Source organism: Corticium candelabrum, chromosome 13 (assembly GCF_963422355.1).
Source record: "Corticium candelabrum chromosome 13, ooCorCand1.1, whole genome shotgun sequence".
In the NCBI taxonomy this organism is placed as follows: domain Eukaryota; kingdom Metazoa; phylum Porifera; class Homoscleromorpha; order Homosclerophorida; family Plakinidae; genus Corticium; species Corticium candelabrum.
In genome coordinates, this window is record NC_085097.1 from 369733 (window position 1) to 389202 (window position 19470).

General features: G+C 42.6%; 5 protein-coding genes across 5 annotated transcripts in view; 2 read left to right on the forward strand and 3 right to left on the reverse strand.

Annotated features, from left to right (window-relative positions):
* Positions 1 to 4026, forward strand: part of LOC134188750 (leucine-rich repeat-containing protein 56-like) — a 34014-nt gene extending 29988 nt beyond the window's left edge. Inside the window, exon 13 of the mRNA XM_062656937.1 lies at positions 3025 to 4026. Coding sequence (XP_062512921.1) covers positions 3025 to 3477 — 453 coding nt within the window. The 3' untranslated portion in view covers positions 3478 to 4026. The remainder of the gene's footprint in view (positions 1 to 3024) is intronic.
* A 5539-nt stretch (positions 4027 to 9565) lies between these two features.
* On the reverse strand, positions 9566 to 12526 carry LOC134188862 (uncharacterized). The gene has a single exon (XM_062657065.1). It carries the CDS (start codon positions 10395 to 10397, stop codon positions 9639 to 9641), a length of 759 nt encoding a protein of 252 aa, XP_062513049.1. The 5' UTR covers positions 10398 to 12526; the 3' UTR covers positions 9566 to 9638.
* Positions 11858 to 12514, reverse strand: LOC134188863 (uncharacterized). Its single transcript, XM_062657066.1, has one exon. The coding sequence runs from the start codon at positions 12512 to 12514 to the stop codon at positions 11858 to 11860; it is 657 nt and encodes a 218-aa protein (XP_062513050.1).
* A 3704-nt stretch (positions 12527 to 16230) lies between the features above and the next one.
* On the forward strand, positions 16231 to 16831 carry LOC134189289 (uncharacterized). The gene has a single exon (XM_062657523.1). It carries the CDS (start codon positions 16282 to 16284, stop codon positions 16600 to 16602), a length of 321 nt encoding a protein of 106 aa, XP_062513507.1. The 5' UTR covers positions 16231 to 16281; the 3' UTR covers positions 16603 to 16831.
* A 62-nt stretch (positions 16832 to 16893) lies between these two features.
* Positions 16894 to 19470, reverse strand: part of LOC134189288 (cysteine--tRNA ligase, cytoplasmic-like) — a 33980-nt gene continuing 31403 nt past the window's right edge. The window contains exons 23-25 of the mRNA XM_062657521.1: positions 17317 to 17376; positions 17167 to 17250; positions 16894 to 17114 (exon numbers count right to left, since the gene is read on the reverse strand). Coding sequence (XP_062513505.1) covers positions 16995 to 17114; positions 17167 to 17250; positions 17317 to 17376 — 264 coding nt within the window. The 3' untranslated portion in view covers positions 16894 to 16994. The remainder of the gene's footprint in view (positions 17115 to 17166; positions 17251 to 17316; positions 17377 to 19470) is intronic.

Sequence of the window (19470 nt, forward strand, 5' to 3'; positions counted from 1 at the left end):
AAGGCTATGTCATCGTTGCTTGTATATGGTGAATCCATAATACCTACAGTTTCTAATCTCCAGTAATCGTTTAAGTCAACATGTCATGTAAGGTGATCATCAGACTTAGACAGGAAGCTCATTTCTGTCAATGCATGGTTTGTTTGTGTCATCACCAGCAATAAATGAGTGCCTCTGTCCTTGTCCAGATTGGCATCTGGGTACTTGCAAGTCAATATATAACCAAATTTTGATTCCAAGAGTAGCATCCAGAGGTAAGCTCTATTCTCTCACCAGCAATTAGCGTCCAAACATAGCCCACTCCTATAAATATGTCAATCTCTGCATTCTCTACCTCTTGTGGGATAGAATCTGCGCAAGGTTTCCATATGAGAAAAGGAACATAAGTATTCCCAATCAGAGTTTTGCAGCGGTCTTCTTGAGATGGGTTTCATTATCTGTTTCAGCACATCGGCTTCCACTGACAATCTGGATCCGCCTTGCATAGCTATGTCAAATTGAGCAACATACATGTATGTGTTTAATTCCTGAGGTTGCTTGGCACCAAGAGTAGAAACCATCAAGGCTTCTTTGGTTTTTTAATTCCAGTGATTTTGCCAATTTTTCTGTCATGAATGTGCGTTGGCTTGCACTATCCAGTAAGATTCTGGCTCGTTTACTTGTTGATCCATGTGTATTGTTGCATTTGCAGTTTGCAACAATACTTTCTGGCCTGTTGCTAATGTCTATGTCACAACCTTCGACTCATGAAGTTGTTGTGTCTCTGACACAATGCTGACAGCTTTCAATTTGGCTTTCTTCTGTAGTTTACGTTGTGGACGTATTGCTCAATTGTGATGTCCTATCGTGTTGCAATGTCGACATTATTGAGTCTTCATGTTGGGGCAGTCTCTGAAAGTGTGACCCTGACGAAGGCATAAGAAGCACCTTCCTGGACTCCTCAATCGCTGTGTCCTGTTGAAGTTGGTATTGTAAACTTTACAGTTCTCGTAATGACTTCCACCACAAAGAAACACATGGAAAAGGATTTCCTTTCTTGGTCATATTGCCTGCAGTCGAGAGAGACGGCTGTTCTCTATTTGCTGTCGAAATCACGAATGCTTTCAAAAAAGTTTGTTTGCTCCTTTGCAATACTTTGCTTACCACTGTCTGGTATTTTTGCTAAAGGGCATTTGATGGAGTTAGTCAAATGTTGTTGAGCAGTCTGTCTCATGTATTATGACATAATGCCGTATTGACTTCTTAAGAGACTCGACTGTCCAAGCATCTGTTGGTGCCTTTCTTTCTTCCAGCTTTGTAATAACGTCAATGTTAAACTTAGAAAGGATTTCCTTTCCCGACATCTGTTGATTGTTGACATCTTGTTCTTGTGCTTTCATGTGTCGCAATATTGTATCAATGTGTGTCGTGTTTCCAATAATTTGCTTGAAGCAACTGAAAGTCTTTGCAGTGAAGCATACAATGAATTTATAATACGTTCCTGTTGTCCAAACTTCTCTTAAAGTATCCTCAATGCAAGCTCATATGTCTTGTTAGAAACTGTGATTCCTGCAATAGCGGTCGCTGCTTCACCCTTGAGCATCCCTTTCAAATAATTGAATTTTGATATTGATGGTAGATTCTGCTCATGTACTGATGACACAGAGTAGGTAGAGGGTTGAATCTTTGGTAATGCAACAGATTTCTTTGCCTTGTCTGACTCAATCTTAACCTTAAAGGCGTCACAGTTGCCCTTGCTGCATTCTTTGCTGCAGCTTCAACAGTCATTTGAAAGGTTTCATCACTTGGGATAGCCATTCTTTCACGTTCTTCCTGTTGTTGCCATTCAATAATTTGAATGATTGAATTGAGTTTTGCTTGTTGTTGCGCATCAAGATTATGGCAATTCAAAACAATTGTCAGGAAGCCAGATTCTCCTTCCGCAAAATCCTCATATAGCTTCTCTCCTGCTTCCTTGGCTTCTCCTGACAGGTTGATCCCGTAAGATGTTCATCCAGTCACGATTGCATGTTTCTACGAGGACACAACCTTGCTTGAGCTGATTGCTAAGAATATCTATTTCTATTTGTTGTCATTCCATATCTTCAGTTGTTCCATCCAGTCTCCTGCGCAATATTTTTTCCCCTAGCTTGTTCCAAATACCTATCAAGACGTCCTCGAGTTGGTCCAGTTCTTCTCCAAATTTGTCCAGACATATTCATAAACGTATAATTTGAACAGCTTACTCAACTTTCCATGAATTATCTTGATATTCCACCCTGTTTACAGCGCCAACTTGTCGTGACTGGAATCCTATTCTCTATTTGTAATCGTGGTCGCTATCCTAATCATATTCCACGTTCTGATCGTTCAAACGATCTATTTATTCTACCAAAGAAACTCAACTACAAGCGCAAGCACTGACCGAGCACAACTCACACTGACTCTACAAAACTAATTACAACTATATGTAGTCAGAATCGCATGGTCACATCATGTGCACTTAGCACATGACTACACATTATGTGCTTCTCATGTTAATCAACTGTCAAATCTTAATCTGTCCCAATTAATCATGACAACAGTCATGACAGCCGTCTCTTGTGCCTATGCAGTAGTTGGAGACCATGCAGTAAGTTATAGGAAAATGTGAGCCACGAACACACCTACACACACACACACACACACACACACACACACACACACACACACACACACACACACACACACACACACACACACACACACACACACACACACACACACCAGTATACTCACATTCATGCTGTTCCTCTTATGCACGCTAAACTATACCACACAGCAAGGGTTATTAATTAATTGCTAATGCACTTCTCATGTTATGCATTGCATGGCTGCTTGAGTTGTATGTTTGCTTTTGTTTTTTGTCTGAAACACGTACATGCGTTGCATTTTCCTACGTGACACTCTTTATAAGTGTTTTGATACTTGTTGAGTAAACATGCACATTGATGTTTGTGCATGTCAGAAACTCAAATTATGCGTTTAGTTAATGTTTCTGTTTAGATCTCATCTCAAGTCAATAGATCATCTCTAGAAACAAGCAGGATGACATCATCTGCGCTTTTATTGTCATTACCAAGATCATCAGGAATTGTTGACAGACAGGAGGAGTTTGAACATGTCTCCATTGATCACACTTCTATCGCAGAGTTGAGTCAGAAAGTGTCTTCACGTCCACTGCCACTACGGCCACATTCAGCTGCCGACTTCAGAAGAAAGCGATATTGTGCACCATCTCAAAGAAGTCTTTCGCCCACAGCACAGCAAATTAATGAAGAAACTACAGCAGAAAGTGAGGATGGTGTACGACCATGTTCTGTACCATCTGGTATGCTTGCACCACATCCGCCCAGTGAACCCTGCAGAAGTCGAGAACATTTACCAAGAAGGCGACCAATGACAGCTAGACCAGCTGTAAGACAGTCACACCAAACCAATTACGCAAATTACTCATGATGTAGGTAATATTACACAATAGCTATAGCGTTTGTAATTATGTAACTGTTGTGTGTGTGTGTGTGTGTGTGTGTGTGTGTGTGTGCGTGCGCGCGCGCGCGCGCATGCGGAGTGTGTCACCAGAGGAAAAGTGTACAGCGTGCACAAGAAATGTGCACAATGCATTACATACTATACCACCGGTGTATGAACGGGGGAGGGGGGCTGTGGCTTTCTTGCTCACTGTGGGAATTGAAATTTTCTGACTTCTGCAAATCTGTTTACGGTCTGGCAAGCGAGGTAAGGTAGTTTTGCTTACTGATGATGACATCCACGGTACAGCCTGACATCCACGGTACAGCCTGATATCCCCCCTGCTCTCCCCCCCTTCCCCGCTCGTGAACATCTTCCTACGCCACTGTATACACTGCAGCGCTATTCAGATGCAGAACATTTGCACGCTCTAACAAACACAAGCATCCAATCATGTGTTTACAGTACAAGTGCGACGAGGAATGACGAGGGTGAAGAGACACTGGGTCGAGTCTAAAATGGATCCAAGTCCCATGCAGATCGCATATATATATATATATATATATATATATATATATATATATATATATATATATCACATATTCGCCCTAAGCACAAAGAGTCTAAGTTGCAATATCGCAATAATTAGGTACATAGTCAACAATCACAAGGTCCAATCTGTCACTAATCATTCTTGAGCTATACTGCCACAAACGAACAGATAACTGTTCTTGAAATTGTCTGGAAGCTTGGCTCAGATACAAGCCAGATGATATAGAAGAGACTTCTTTACGATTGATCTCAACACCTCCAGACTATGTGCAGCCCACACTCCGTATGATTCCACCACAAAAGGGTAAAACAAACATATATATATATATATATACATATATATGTATATATACACCTAATTATTGCGATATTGTGACTTAGACCTTTGTGCTTCCGTCCTTAGGGCGGATGTGTTATCTGTGTTATCTAGCATATAGATAAATATATACTATACATATAGCCTTCGGCTTCTGCGGTCTCTGGTAATGTTGTGTCGTCTTCAACACAATGCTCTCTTATCTAAACTGCAATCCAGCGTGCATCTTCTGCCCCATGCATGAGTATTTCATGGTGGCTCTAATTAACTCTTTCAGCCCGTAAACTGAAGTGGTTTGATCCGTTCCTAGACAAAAATGTGCACCCAAATTGAGATGCTGTCGACAATGTCGTATCCCCGTGCATAGCCAACAATTCTCTGTCATACGTCGAATACTTCGTTGGTATAGTACTCTACTGTAATATGCGACTGGTCGTCGTCTACATGGTGTGTTTTGTGATAATTCCGTACCAGTGCTGACCCTAGATGCGTCGGTCGTAATCACAAACTTGTGACGGATGCATCAGCAGATGACAAGTTATAAAGCATTTTCGCATTGTGGCGACCACTGAAACTTCCTAGCGCCCTCCAACAGTGCATGCATGTGTTAGCGGCGCTAGAATCCCGTCATACCAAGAAAATTCTTACTTCCTTCGTCGATCTAGGCGTAGGGATTTTGTCTATAGCCGATGTCTTCTCATGATCAGGGGCCTGGGCTAATTCCTTCCTCAGAGACGTGAAATCCACAAAATGTGACTTCCGACATCGCAAACTTACACTTCTTCCCATTGATGAGTACATAATCCGTCTTTCTCAGTGTCTGAAATAATTCGTTCTAGTCGTAACTTCCCAGAGTTCTGATTGGGTTCGAAACACTGTTTTTTTCTTTGTCTTCCTCACTAATAGGAATCTGGTAATATCCGTGAGCTGTAAAGGTCTATGATACTGAAATATCGAGCTCCGGCCCGCCAAAGATTGCACTCTAGACTTCGAGTAAAAAATAACCAGTTGAGAATGCTGCATCAGTGCATGTGTCTTTCGTCAAAGCTGTACAGTGGAGACGTCCTTTTTCCTGACTGGACAAATTTGGTACTGCGTATGTCGAGGTTGATGGACGAATCACTCTTTTTGATGTAATTGTTGTACCTCATCGTCGATCTCAGGCTTGGTGTTCAACCACTTCCCACATGCAGTGGACATGCAGTCAATTCACAGCAGGTTTCCTTATTTGTCAATTTCTTCTTACATATTAACCGCAGCTTCAGTAAACTCTGCTCTATCTTCTAGTTAATTAAATACTAGTCGTGTTGAGTTTGTGTTACATTTATAGAGCACTATGTCTGCTACAACTTCAAACAATGTTCGTTAATTGTACGTATGAGAACTTAGCAAATGTCTCTAGAAGTGTCAGTGTCATTTGTAAGCTGTCACGGTGATTGACTAGACAAATGCGTAGCTGTCTAGTTACCTGAGGCCGGATATCCGGGCTAAGGGTATAGCAGTGAGTCGACATGCGACCGTACGACCGTATTTATCATATACTATAATACGCCAACCCACGCTTCCGTCAGTCTGGATGTCTGTAACTACCGCGCCGATCGACGCGACGTCGGTCTCCGATCGTCGCGAAACGCGGCACCCCGGGCGATTTTGGGGGGTTGAGTTAGCGTGAGCGTGGGTGTGGGCAGGTAGGTGTTCCGTGTGACAACTAGACCCACCAAGGCGACGCTTTAATTTTACAGAGTTGCCAACTCACACGCAACTCCAGGTCACACGCTCACACGCAAGGAACCCAGATCTCACGCAACTTTTAGATTGCTAGAACTAGATCCAGGCACACGTGTACAGTGAAACTGTAGGTACACCCTAGATTCACGTAAATAGCTGTAGTGTCTGCTAGAAATATAAAATCTAACGAGACTGCCGTAAAGTGATCAATCATTACGAATAACCAACCCCAGGCAAGTCTAGTTCTGAGCTGTCAAACATATTCAGCCAATTCTACTATTGTACTAGTCCGCGCATCCTTAATTTCCCTCCTTTTCAACTTCCGGACGTCGTCAGGAAGTCCAAAAGAGGGAGGGGCTGATTACGCGAGACTGATTTACTGCATGCGTAAACTATATTGGTTTATCGTTACTAGCAGAAATTCTAATTCTGCGAGTACTTGCTAGTTAATTATTGTCCAGTGCGTATTGACACACTGTGTTGTTTTTTAGTTATCTAGGTACCGTAAAGGGGCAAATTTTCGCTGGACAAATTTTTCGCGGTTTCTCTCACAGAGACTATTTCGTGGGGCAAACTTTTCGCTCTTCGCTTTTGGGAATAGTCACGTGATTCTGTCACGTGCTGATATCCTCTTGTCGTGCTTCTCGAGTGGTTGCGTAAAGCTGGGGATGAGGAGAAACGACCGTGTCTCCCCCAACCTACTGGTGTTCCTGGAGTACGTCCGGCTGCAGTGAAGGCTGCAAATGACTGTGTGGTACAAGATCCCCTCCAGAGGGTGCAGCACGTTCCTAGCGGAAAACGTCGTTCCTAGCGGAAAGCGGAAAAGTATAACTTTAGTGTTGGGTTGTGTTTGATCAATTAATAAGAACATTAGCGCAATCTTGCAGAGCACGTTACTGCCTGGCAGCCACACCCACATACGGGACCGTACAAATTCACAGAAATTTTCGCATGGGTTTCATTTTCGCGGAAAGGTTTACAACCGCGAATATAGCAAAAATTTTACCCACGCGAAAATTTGCCCCTTTACAGTATGAATTTTTTGGCCACGTCCATATGCAGATATAAAGTACTGATCAAATCTGAGATCTCACGCATTTTCAGTATTCCTGGTTGGCAACTCTGCCGGCTTAGAACGCATCGCTTACAATTACAACAGTTTCTTACAGATACACACACAATTCGGCACCGATTGATGGCTACATTGAGACGGGACCCCATTACGGGACTACACGATGGTGATCGCTACATATCACCATACACGCAGAAACTAAACACTATACACACGTAATCGGCCTGAAGCCCGTCAAGAGCATCAGGGTCGGTAATTGTAACGAAGACATGAGTCTAGCAGTAAGCACTTTCACTCAACACTGACACCAGCTCATCAAACGCACACAGACGGAGTCGAATGTTCCGCGGACCCCATTTTGTTTTGTCTACGCATGCGTATCCTAAACTTATACTTGAGCATGGGCGTATAGTTGGGCATGGGCGTTATTTCGGTATGGGCGTTATTATAGGCGATATTACGGGCGAATACGGTATTCGATCATGACCTACGCATGATGCCAGATGGTTGCTGCTAGACGTTTGTACGTGTATGCCATAGGCTACAAGGAGACTGCGAAGAATTTTTACTATGTCATTATTATATTATTATTTATATTGGCTAGTGTATTTCTAGAAGGCCTCTGGCTAAAATGTATTTTTAGGGTCTATTTTCATTACTGTTTGGAGTGAGGTATGCATATAAATAGTTAGCAGCGTAATATATTCCAACAAAGAAACTCCAAAAATTTCTGATACTGGCCGAAACAATTTTCTACCAGGTAGCTACTGATCTGTGGTAACGCGCTGGGTCATAATATATTAGGACTAATTAGAGGCAACTGGACGAGCTCAAGCTCAACGTGTGAGAACACACCTACCTTGCGCATGATAGCACAGCAGGGTGTTACGAATAATTAGCGCAAACCCGGGTTTGCCATTATCTCGCTATTATAATTCTATTAAGCAATTATCTAATAAATTACGTCACCACATCCTGTACACTGTCATAAGTGAGCAGTTTTGGTCAGTGATCTAGGGAGTGATCGCATGTTGGTGAAAAAGCAAATCATACAAAAGATATCTAGAGTATTCTATTTTTCCAAAATCAGAAGTCAAACTCATCCACTGAGAGTGCACTTCCTGATCCTGTACTTAGCTAGTCTAGGAGTGTTGCAACTGCAATCTCACTATTCCATGTAAAAAAGTGGACGCGAATAGAGCATACTTTCAACTTGTTCCCAAACGCGCAGCGCGTATAGAGAAACCACGCGGTCGGGCAGCTAGTGCCTTACTGCCCGCTATTATTAAACGCTGCCAGACTGGTACACTGTCTAGTTCATGAGACCTCCACGTAGTCTAGCTAGTTAGAGCTACAATCTCGAGGAAGTACCCACCCCCACCCCCTACTCGTCATGAGATAGTTTACATCATTTCCAGAAAAATATGACACAGATGAGGCACTGGGTCACAAAGCTGCCTATCCTTACTGCCAACTGAATCCAGTAGACGTTCTCTTGATCAGGAATTCACGCAGTCTCTTGCTCCCCGATGAGGAAAACCTCTCGCACACTTACTGCACATTCACCTAGAGATAGACTATGGTAGAGAGTAGTCTGCCGTTGGAGATCGTATTCGTGTTCGATCACCAGTAGAGCCTCACACCGCGGTAGAGATCTACTAAAAACTTAATAGCATAACGATTGCCTTAACTTAATTAATTAAACACTTAATTCCCACGTAGAGATCACCACCCAACGGCTCAAACACGATCAAGTATGCCGAAAGAACGAACATGTATAGCTGTGCGGAAGTCCCTCCTAAGTTAACTAACGGCTAGATAAATAGGAGTTCGCAGTCTAGATATCTGAACGACATAATTATATACACGTCTAGGAAGCCTGAGAGTTGCAAAGATACTAGAAACATTCCAGAGAGAGGCTTGCGTCTACCAAATTATGCGCCTTTTGTGTAGCAGATAGACGGAACATCGCAAATTATCCGTTTTGCCATGCACATCAGTTTTTACCCATGATGTACTGCTAGATGCTGATCAACTTCATGCAAGAGGCTCAGTTTACCTACAATAATACATTCCATCATAAAACCGCAACCCTAGCAGCGGGATATTATCTGATAAAGCAAAAAATCATTGGAGCAACTGTACAGGTGAAACACCTATGGTGCAATGTCAAATGTCAATGTCAAATATCGGATACTATATATATATATATATATATATATATATATATATATATATATATGTATGTATGTATGTATGTATATATATATATATATATATATATATATATATATATATATATATATATATATATACATATATGTATGTATATGTATATGTATATGTATATGTATATGTATATGTATATGTATATGTATATGTATATGTATATGTATATATTTATACTTGTTACAGATCCCAACTGGGATCAACTCTACCATCTAAAGCCATTCTACATAACACCATCTTAGCATTGTATAACTATACCTTTACAGACAGTTGCTGATGCAAATTACAAACCGATCTACTGATACCAGCATTGTTCAGATACGAAGCCCTTCGCGCTATAATTTTAAGTACTTGTAAACTGTTCGGTGTCCATAATCCAAAAGACTCCACCACGAGGGGATGAAAAATACCTCCAGTGTTCGAAACCATCGCATCATGCCACTGATCTTTCTCAAAATCTCCTGCTGCAGCTGCTGCCCCTGGACAAGCGGCTGCTTGAACAAGGTAGGATGGCTGTAACGAGTTTTGGACGGTCAAGTCAAAGTATGTCGGAAGACCATGTTCGAAATTCGGGTGAAAAATATCACCATGTCTTGAATTGCTTGTCCTACTGCATCGCATTTCTCGACGACAACGAGAATCATCCACTAGGAGTGCATTGAAGACTACTTCACAGAGTGCATTGTGACACTTCATTCTCAGATTCTGCTCTTGGTTGCAACCCAATAAATGATCACCGAATTTGTCAATGATTGCACCACCTGTACAGCGCTTGGCATCAGCAGGCAAGTTGAAGATTGGAATGCCCAACCAGACTCTCAAAGCAACACTAAATTCTTTGCTGAGCATGGCGAGGCCGAGGCTTAGGTTTGGCAATGCCCGCAACCATGCACCAGCATGTTGGCCAGAAATGGTGTTCAGTCTAGCGCGATCTCGAATACTAGCAGAATCTTTGAGGGAAGAACTTAAATCAGAATCCAGCCTACTCTGCAAACTTTGTTGACTGGTCATTTCACTCTTAAGAGCTGTGTCTGGAATACTCTGACATGGGCGTTCATGAGCAACCTGCTCTCCTGGAACAGTGTGCTCGTTTACGATGGAAAATGACACTTTCAACTGAGAAAGCAGAGAATGGAACCGACATATCAATTGACGAGTGGAGTTACAAGTGGCAAGGTAAGATGCAGGGGCATTTCTGCAGGCTTCCCTCAAACCAAGACCGCCCAAACGAATTGGCAGTGTGGCCTGTTTCCACGAATTTTCAGAAAGAGAGCAGTTAGCTATTCCTTCAAGACTCTTTCTTAAGTTGACATCAAAACGCCGCTACTGAGAAGTGGCTTTATCAGGTGGCACAGTTCTGAGGAGATGGTTGATCTTGCACAATGAAAGGCATGATCTCAACAAATGTAACTCAACCTGAGGATTTTCAAGACTTTGAAGGTTTTGTTGACATTCCCAAATCTTATCTATTCGCTTTGAGAAGCAATTCTGAAAGGAATCATTTCATCCCCACACTGGAGAACCCAACAGCTCAGCACCTCCATTTGTTTGAGCTACTCGTTCAATGGTTGATGGAAATTCTGGGAATGTAGGATTTCCAGTTGGCCAGAAAACCTCACACTTGAACATATTGAGCTGGAGTCCATAAGATGGCCCTTTTGATCTTACCATCTCTAACATTGAAGCGATAGTGGAACGCTGACCAACGAAGAATCGATCCGTCGTCCAAGTACCACAAATTCATAGATATTCCCTCCTGTGCACCAATTTCGTCCATCAGCTCTAGAATGACCAGAGAAAAAGGCAAAGGACCCAAAGGATAACCTTGTTGAACACCAGCCGAAGATGTTAGTCGATTCTGACCAAACCTAAGTTCGGCCTCCGTGTGATAAAACCATTGAATCACCAAATAGCTAGGGCAGATCCCTATGTAGGCGTTGCAGGAAAGGAATACGATGACAATTGTTAAAGGCATTTGCCATGTCAAGCTTGAGGCAGCATAAAGTTGGATTGTCACCATAGGTATCAATGAAACTAGACAAGGAGTGAACAGCTGCCTCCAAACCACCTGGAATCCCAACACCTACTTGCCCATATGGTAGAAATATCTCTGGGAGCTTAGATTTGACTGCAGCACAACAAACTCGGCTTATCAGACGGCGGAGAACCTCTCCAACTGCTATGGGTCGAATACCACCACCACCTTGCTTCTTGTACAGAGCTGTTAATGGAGCGCCCGAAAGCCATGAGGAAATTTGCTTATCCATCTTGCCAGACAGAGCAAAATTGACCCAACGAGTTAGGTTCTCGAGAACTTCCTTCCCTGCTGGTGACGTTGTTCCTATGGTGGCATCAAGAAAATGCTGGGAGCGAAGCTTCGAAAATCCTGGACTGGAGGTCCGAGGGAAAGTTTGCAATGCTTCCATAACTGACAATGAATTCACACATAGTGGTGGAGGTATATCATCAGATCATTCTGGCAATGGTTGAGAAGAATGGCGAAGTTTGAGTTCTTCAAAAGAATCCAAATCATTCACAGGAGCACAACCATTAGATCTCAATGACCGCATAGCATCTCCATAGCGACCCTCACTGGCCAGAAACAAGGCATGTCGTGTGTTTCTCTGGGACAAAGTAAACGACTTGCGAACCTTGATGTTATGAATGGCATCATTTCTAACTTCGCTCCATAAAGATACCAGATCTCCTGCTTGCCATTGTTGCAAACGTGAGAGTAGACAAGCACTTACAACATGCCTCTTCTTCTTACCTCCTCGAAGTGGTGGTCTCAAAACTGCTTTAGCAAAGAGAGACAAACGTACGAAACCCCACAAATCGCTATTGACAGACTGTTGAAATTCTAATGCTAAGATTTCTGAAAGAAGAGGTCGAACTCGTTTCGGTATATGACAAATCGATGTGACCTGAAGAGAAGATATTTCCGTCATTATTGCTTGAAAATTGTCTGATTCAGGAAGACAATATGGACAAGCATGCTGTGCAGCTGCTTTCACGCTTTCCAGAGCCAGATCATCAGGGACCAAAGTAATGTCTTCCAGGACTTGTGCATCTTTCGTCAGTTCAACAGAAATATAGGAATTTCCTAGACACTCCTCTGCACCTATCATATGAAAAGACACATGGTTTGACGCATGAGGTGATGACTCAAGAGAAGCCATTTTAGAAGCCCATTGGGATTCACTTGGTAAACCATAACACCTCTACATATATATATATATATATATATATATATATATATATATATATATATGAAAAGAAACATCACTCGTTCTATCAATTTAGCACAGGAAGGTCGTTATGGTGATGCTATACGTGCTCTCACTTCCACAGGTTGTGCTCCTCATCATGACAAAGATGTGCTTGATGAACCTAAACAACGTCATCCTGAACGTGACCCCCATGTTTCTGACGACATGCCTCCAAGTTTGTCATGTGATTCGACCTCAGTTCTCAATGCTTTGAATGCTTTTCCCAGAAGTACCAGCCCAGGGGGTTCACGGCTTAGACCACAGCACTTGTTGAATGCAGTAGCTGGATCTGTATCTCCAGCTTCGCAGACTTGACTGGATCAACTTACAAAGTTCATGTGTGTGACACTTTCAGGAAGCTTGAATTCTCTTATTGCTCCATGGCTTATCGGAGCACCCCTCACTGCCTTATGCAAGAACAATGGTGGTTACAGGCCAAATTGCGGTGAGGAAAGTTTTACGGCGTTTGGTAAGTCGTATCTATTGTGCAGCTGCAAAATCACGTTTGCCAGATCTTTAGTGCCATATGGACAAGCTGGTGTGGGAATAAAGGGGGACATGGAAGCTGCTATACACACTTTACAGACATTCATAGAAGAAAATGGTAATAACGAAGATCTATGTTGTGTGAAAGTTGACATGGCAAATGCATTTGATTAACAATTGTAGTAGAGTAAGGGAATATGGGACTACCCCTAGTACTCATTAGCATACTGATACAATATCTATATATATAAAGGAGAGGTGTCTGTCTGTATGTGTGTGTGTGTGTGTGTGTGTGTGTGTGTGTGTGTGTGTGTGTGTGTGTGTGTGTGTGTCTGTGTGTGTGTGTGTGTGTGTGTGTGTGTGTGTGTGTGTGTGTGTGTGTGTGTGTGTCTGTGTGTGTGTGCCTGTGTGTGTGTGTGTGTGTGTGTCTGTGTGTGTGTGTGTGTGTGTGTGTGTGTGTGTGTGTGTGTGTGTGTAGCAGGTACGAGTTGTAGAATAGTAGAGCAGATAAACAAACAAAGAGGTCTGAATAGCGCTGAAATAGGGTTGAAGTGCGGCATGCTCCAGAATCCAGTCTGAGTTCATCTGCTAGAAACGACAAGAGGATGCATGAAGAAGTATTATACCAGAGAACAAACAGCAAGTGAATGAAAAAGAGGAAGAAGACCTGAAGAGCGCGACAAACTTCAGGATCTTGCCCAACTGCAGCATTTGCCACAAAGACAGAAAGAATTAAGTCTCCACATCAAAAGAAAAGAAGAAACGTTGAACTTGAACAATGCAGAAGATGAAAAATTGAAGAGCGCTGAAGAAGGGGTGAAAGTGCGGCAACATCCAATATTCCATACGACTGCAATGACCAGAGGTAAAACGAAAACAATCCAAGAAAGAGAAATCAGAAGAAGCAAACCAGATGAGTAAAAAAACCTGTAGAGCGCTGAGTACGTGTTGAAGATGCGGCAAGCTTCAGGAACTCGACCAACTGTTCCGCTCAATGACAAATGAGGCAGCAAAAGCTAAGCAGAGTCGTCGCGAACAGCCAAAGCCGTTGAAACAATACAAATGTAAACTGGAACATGCAGAGCGCTGGAAGTAGGGTGATGATGCGGCAAACTCCATGTTCCTGTTGACCTGAATACTCCAACTGTATATTTGACATTTGCTATATCTGTGTAGGTATACTTGCATGGTGGCAACACCTTTCCTAGAGTGTCAAATATTTGACATTTGACACTCCACCAAAGGTGTTATCTACTTCTGCAAATGTCAAATATTTGACAGTCTAGGAAAGGTGTTGCCACCATGCCAGTACGCAGAGATAGCAAATGTCAAATATCTGACATTCCACCAAAGATGTTGTACCCACCTAAGTATACATCTACAAATGTCAAAATGTTAAAGATCTGACATTGCAGCAAAGATGTCGCACCCAATAATAGGTCTATTTCTGCAAATGTCAAATGTCAAATATTGACAATCCACCAAAGGTGTTCCGCCCAGTGTCTATATATATATGAAGTTCTAGACAATCAGCAGAGAATTTCACTGCTAGCCTGTTACAGTAGACTTGGCTCAGTGATCGCTTCACCTGTTGCATTTGTGAATTTAGTCAAAGCAATGGAGCCCTCCAGACTAATGTTTTTCAAAGAATCTCTTCAATCTCTGCAATTAGCAGCAGCCAGAGTATTCCCAGCACTACAGCAGACATCATGCAGTGAAGGAATTTGTAAAATCCTACAATCATTTCATGCTGCCACAACAAGTTTCAACAGGAATGTACGTATGTGATACTTATTCAAGCAGCATCTAGTACCCTGAAGACGCAGCCCAAACTTTAGTTCCCCTTTTAATTGTCTCTCTAGCGTGCACCTGGTCCCTGCTAGTATTCCACATACAGATACGTAGATCACCGCTCAATGATCACCTTTATTGATCAGGAGAGACCATAATGTATAAACTACAGCTAGCAGTATATAGCAACAAGCCCTGCAAATTAAGGGCAACCTTCATTATCACAGTAATGAATATTTGCAGCCTTGGATACCGGATTGCAAGCGCACACGGCATTTCTATTTAGGGCATTCGAAGCAAAAACTTTCTGAGGGAAGAGTCTGCCTGCACCTAAGCTGTACGTTCTGAGAGGGAGGGAAGGTCTGCGCTTAAGCGGTAACTTCTGAGGGGGAGGAGAGTCTGTGCCTAGGCAGTAATTTCCAAGAGGGAGAGGGGGTCAAGATGTGATGTCATCATACCCCTGCCTGGAGAGTAACTGCAATAGCCCATTACGACAACCCAGACGACAACCTAAATCGGCTATATAAACGGCTCTGGGCTAGCCTACAGGCCCGTACACCTGAAAGTATTATACGGGACCCGGACACTGCCAGCCTCACGTGAGTCTGGGGACTTACATACACGTCTTAGCGCCAATGTGTGCATGTACACCAGCCAAGGGTTTAGCACAGCATAGTACATGCTTCTCAGAACATCTGTAATAGATCTATTAGCTACCCAGCAAATTAACGTTGCGCACAACTTACACTAGCGAACGAGTCTTACTACGGAAGTCATTTTACTGTTCGGTAGTAACGTAACTTACTAGAACTTGAAGGTACAACAACAGCCATTATCAACCACGTATGTGTAGGGACCGTCCTACTACGGGTTGTACAGTAGAATAATTGAAGTGAACTATGTAGGAAGACGTGTTGAGGTGAATGCGTAGGTGAACGTAGGGCAACGTACCAAACCGACTTGTGGGCGATGTGGCGTAGATTCATCACCAGCGTTACGAAGCCACTGACAGAGCTGCGCGTGGTCGGCATTCCTTGCCGTCTAGCTATCACAGGGTCTTCATTGTTGAACATGCCTGCTTGGTGGGAGCTCTTTACTACTGAGCACAACTCGACAGGTGCGCTAAATGCGGGATTCTGACACCTGCAATGTCCACTGTAATGATGACAGTTTCAGTCTACGTCAAACCACCCACTAGGGACACAACAAGCCTGTGGAAGGACGCACGTGCACCCTAGTGACCTCTGACGTCATTGTAATTGATTGACGTCAGGGCACATTGTTGGCCTGTCCCTCGAATTGAAAGGAGCGGTTCCAAGCAGTTTGGACAGTTCCTATCAGACGGTGGGATGGAGCGAATGGATATGTTTGAGAAGAGTGCGAGGAAAGGTCGCAGAGGTGCCTGTGTGGACGTCGGATGTAGAATCGACCCTCTGGACGTCGTTGCTGGCCAACTTTTGGGTCTCACTTTCTCTTTAGAGCAGACAACGCCCGTCAACAACCCTGCGCTGGCATCAGACAAGTGTCTCTATCCAGGATTTTGCCACTTACACGGTTCGTCTGCTCGTCAAGTGACAGTTCGACAGCAGGCCCAAGTTTTGTTACAACAGCAAGGAGGATTGTCGTCTAGTGCTGAGACACACAAAACAGTTGAAATATCACAATCGTAATAGCTGACCTAGTTTGCTACTCTTTTGTTTTGTATATAGATCTACATGTAGTAATTTGTTTCCCGTTGGGCGGGAACTGAAAGAGAAGACAGTATGAATCTGTCTGAATTTTTGCTGCTAGAAGCGTCATTTGTACGACAGACTTCACGCGATGGATTTGGAACTGCTCTCAGTCTTACAGAGTTGTAATGCACTATTTATAAATATACCAAATTGGTTGTTGATGGGACGCGAACTCTTGCCTAAGGTCTACAACGTACAACCTATTTTTACAGACTGTAGAACGAGACGTGCACGTGTTGTTGACGTGTTTTGACATACACTGGTGCTGTAACACAAAACGTTCATTCAACTGCATGTAGTGTGATGACGATCCTACTGTCAGCTGTTTCTCATGTAACAGACTTTTGATACTCAGCATAAAGCCTCTCTTGTACTTGCCTCTGCTTTTTTAACTTCTTTCTCTGACTCTCACTGAGTTTCTGGCCAGTAACGTCATGTGTGGGAATACTCTGTATAGTCAAGGCGAATTTAGCATATTTTCAATAGAAAGGTATTACCCACCTCTTCATCAAACTGTGAGTATTTGTCACTTTCTCTTCTGAACATTTCTGAAGGAGGAATTTGCCTCTGAGCATCTTTTGCTGCCTGGCAAGTGGTGATGACTCATCGCCTCGTCCTTAATATGTTTATTAATTAATACATGTCTTGTACCTGCTTTTCTTGCTGTCGTCGTTTTGCTTCTTCCTTTGTTTTCTGACTTTCTGCTGCTGCCTGCAAAAGACATTGAAATCCAAAGTGATCCCTGCATTCTACTTGCACTGTATACATATGTGTAGTTCCAAAATATCTTATAACCTTATGTCATTAACATCCTTCCACTCAATAGGAAGTATGAGTTCCACCTGCAACACCATCATCACCCATATGCATGTGCAGGTTCAGGTCAACAAGCTACCTTAATTAAGACCCTAAGGAGTGACAATTTTAAAGTCCAGGTAACTATGATCACCAAGAAGAGTGCCAGCCACCAAACACAACTGAACAGCCACTAGTACCAACTGATATGCATACAAATTTTGTAATTTTTGTCACTCAAAGCTGAACAATCACGTAAGTAGTGGGTAGCAAGCCATGAATGAAGTCACCAATCTGACAATCACATTTGTCAGCTAGTATACTAGAAATTTACATTATGTTACAATCGGATCTCTCAGAAATTGACAAGGAAACCCAAACTTGCACTTTATCCCTTTATTAAAAGTAGAATGGAAGTCACAAAGGACTGGAGGAATGGTGAGAAAACAGCCAAGCATTATGTAAGAACAAGGATGTTTTTAGTACTGCAGCATCCATATTGTTACAACAGGAATAAGGTTGGTATACAGCTAGCGAGTACTAGTCTCAAGTAGCCAGACCCTACCCGCCTACATCCTTCCGTCCCCAGACCCTATCTCGCTAGAAGGATGTAGGCAGGAAGGGTCTGGCTACGCAAGACTAAGCTAGTACTGCATGCAGTAGACAACTTACAGTAACATGACAACTTACAGTAACATGACAAATTACAGTAACATGACTAATGGAATTACTTGTATATTAGTTTTAGCTGTTGCTGCTGCTGCCAAAATACCTATGACACAATAACTTTTGCAGCTGCAAAAAATGTAATGCACCCTAATTAGTAGGTAGTCTAAATAAACAGATTTGTCAACAAAATGCTTTCTGTTAGCAAAGTTTCCATATGTCCTCGAAACCAGCTTGCTTGCCAAAACTAAACTTCCTCCCATAGCTGTGCTACTACAGTAGATAGTGCCACCAATGCCCCCCCCATACGGTCTACTAGTAGATTGGTTTTAGTACACCCGTTGAACTTGAGTTCGTTTGACTGTCAACTGTCTCCTGCAGTCAGTGTAGTTCCTGCTGTATTGTGCCTTGTCAACAAAAATTATTTAATTCACTGTGGTGTCTTCACAGCAACTACTCTATTCTGAGTTGGTTCAACTTTGCTAAACTACTTTTAGGTAGTTGTACTAGCCTTGCACAAGGTGCACAATGATGCATGTTTGTCAACATACAAACTTACAAATATAAAATAATCTAGATTTACAATCCTTAGAAAACAAGTAGACTACAAAAGGTTCTGATTGCTATGCAACAGCATCATGTAAGTTTGCATGTCCAATCAGAAGACAGTATTGCCCACAAGTAAAACAACCAATATCTCAAAATCCTCTCATATATACTTGAAACTTAGACTGTAACAATACAAACACCACTGAAAGTATTTACCCTATTTCCGTATTTCCGTGAACAGTAGTGCCCCATGAGGCACGATTCGAGTATGGGACATTATTATTTCATAAGCACAGAGACTGTTGCATTGTTTATTTGCATACCATCACACTACACAAACATGACCACAACCTTAATCTAATCATACTGTCTTGGTATGTATGTCTCCTGGCTATTTTCGCTTTCATGTGAACCCTATTCCTGGTCTGTTGCATGCATTGAATCTCCATCGTCAATCAGTAGTTCTATCTTGGTGTTCATTCATCTCAAACGTACACATAATTTGATAGACACACATGCATACAACTGTGAGTTTGAATACTACCCCAGTGGGGTACTAATCGAGCATGGGGCATTATTATTTCGTTATAAGGTCATCATGGAGCATTATTTGAGCATGGGGCACTATTTGGAGAAATAGAAGTATACTCAAACCTCCCTAATCCAGGCAGTATGGGACCAGCCACTGCCCAAATCCCAGAAACGTCCGGAAGATAGAAAGAGGTAATGCACGTTATCCTTGGAATCCCAGACTGTCATAAAAAGGTCTGACACTCCAGTTCTACAAACAGTATG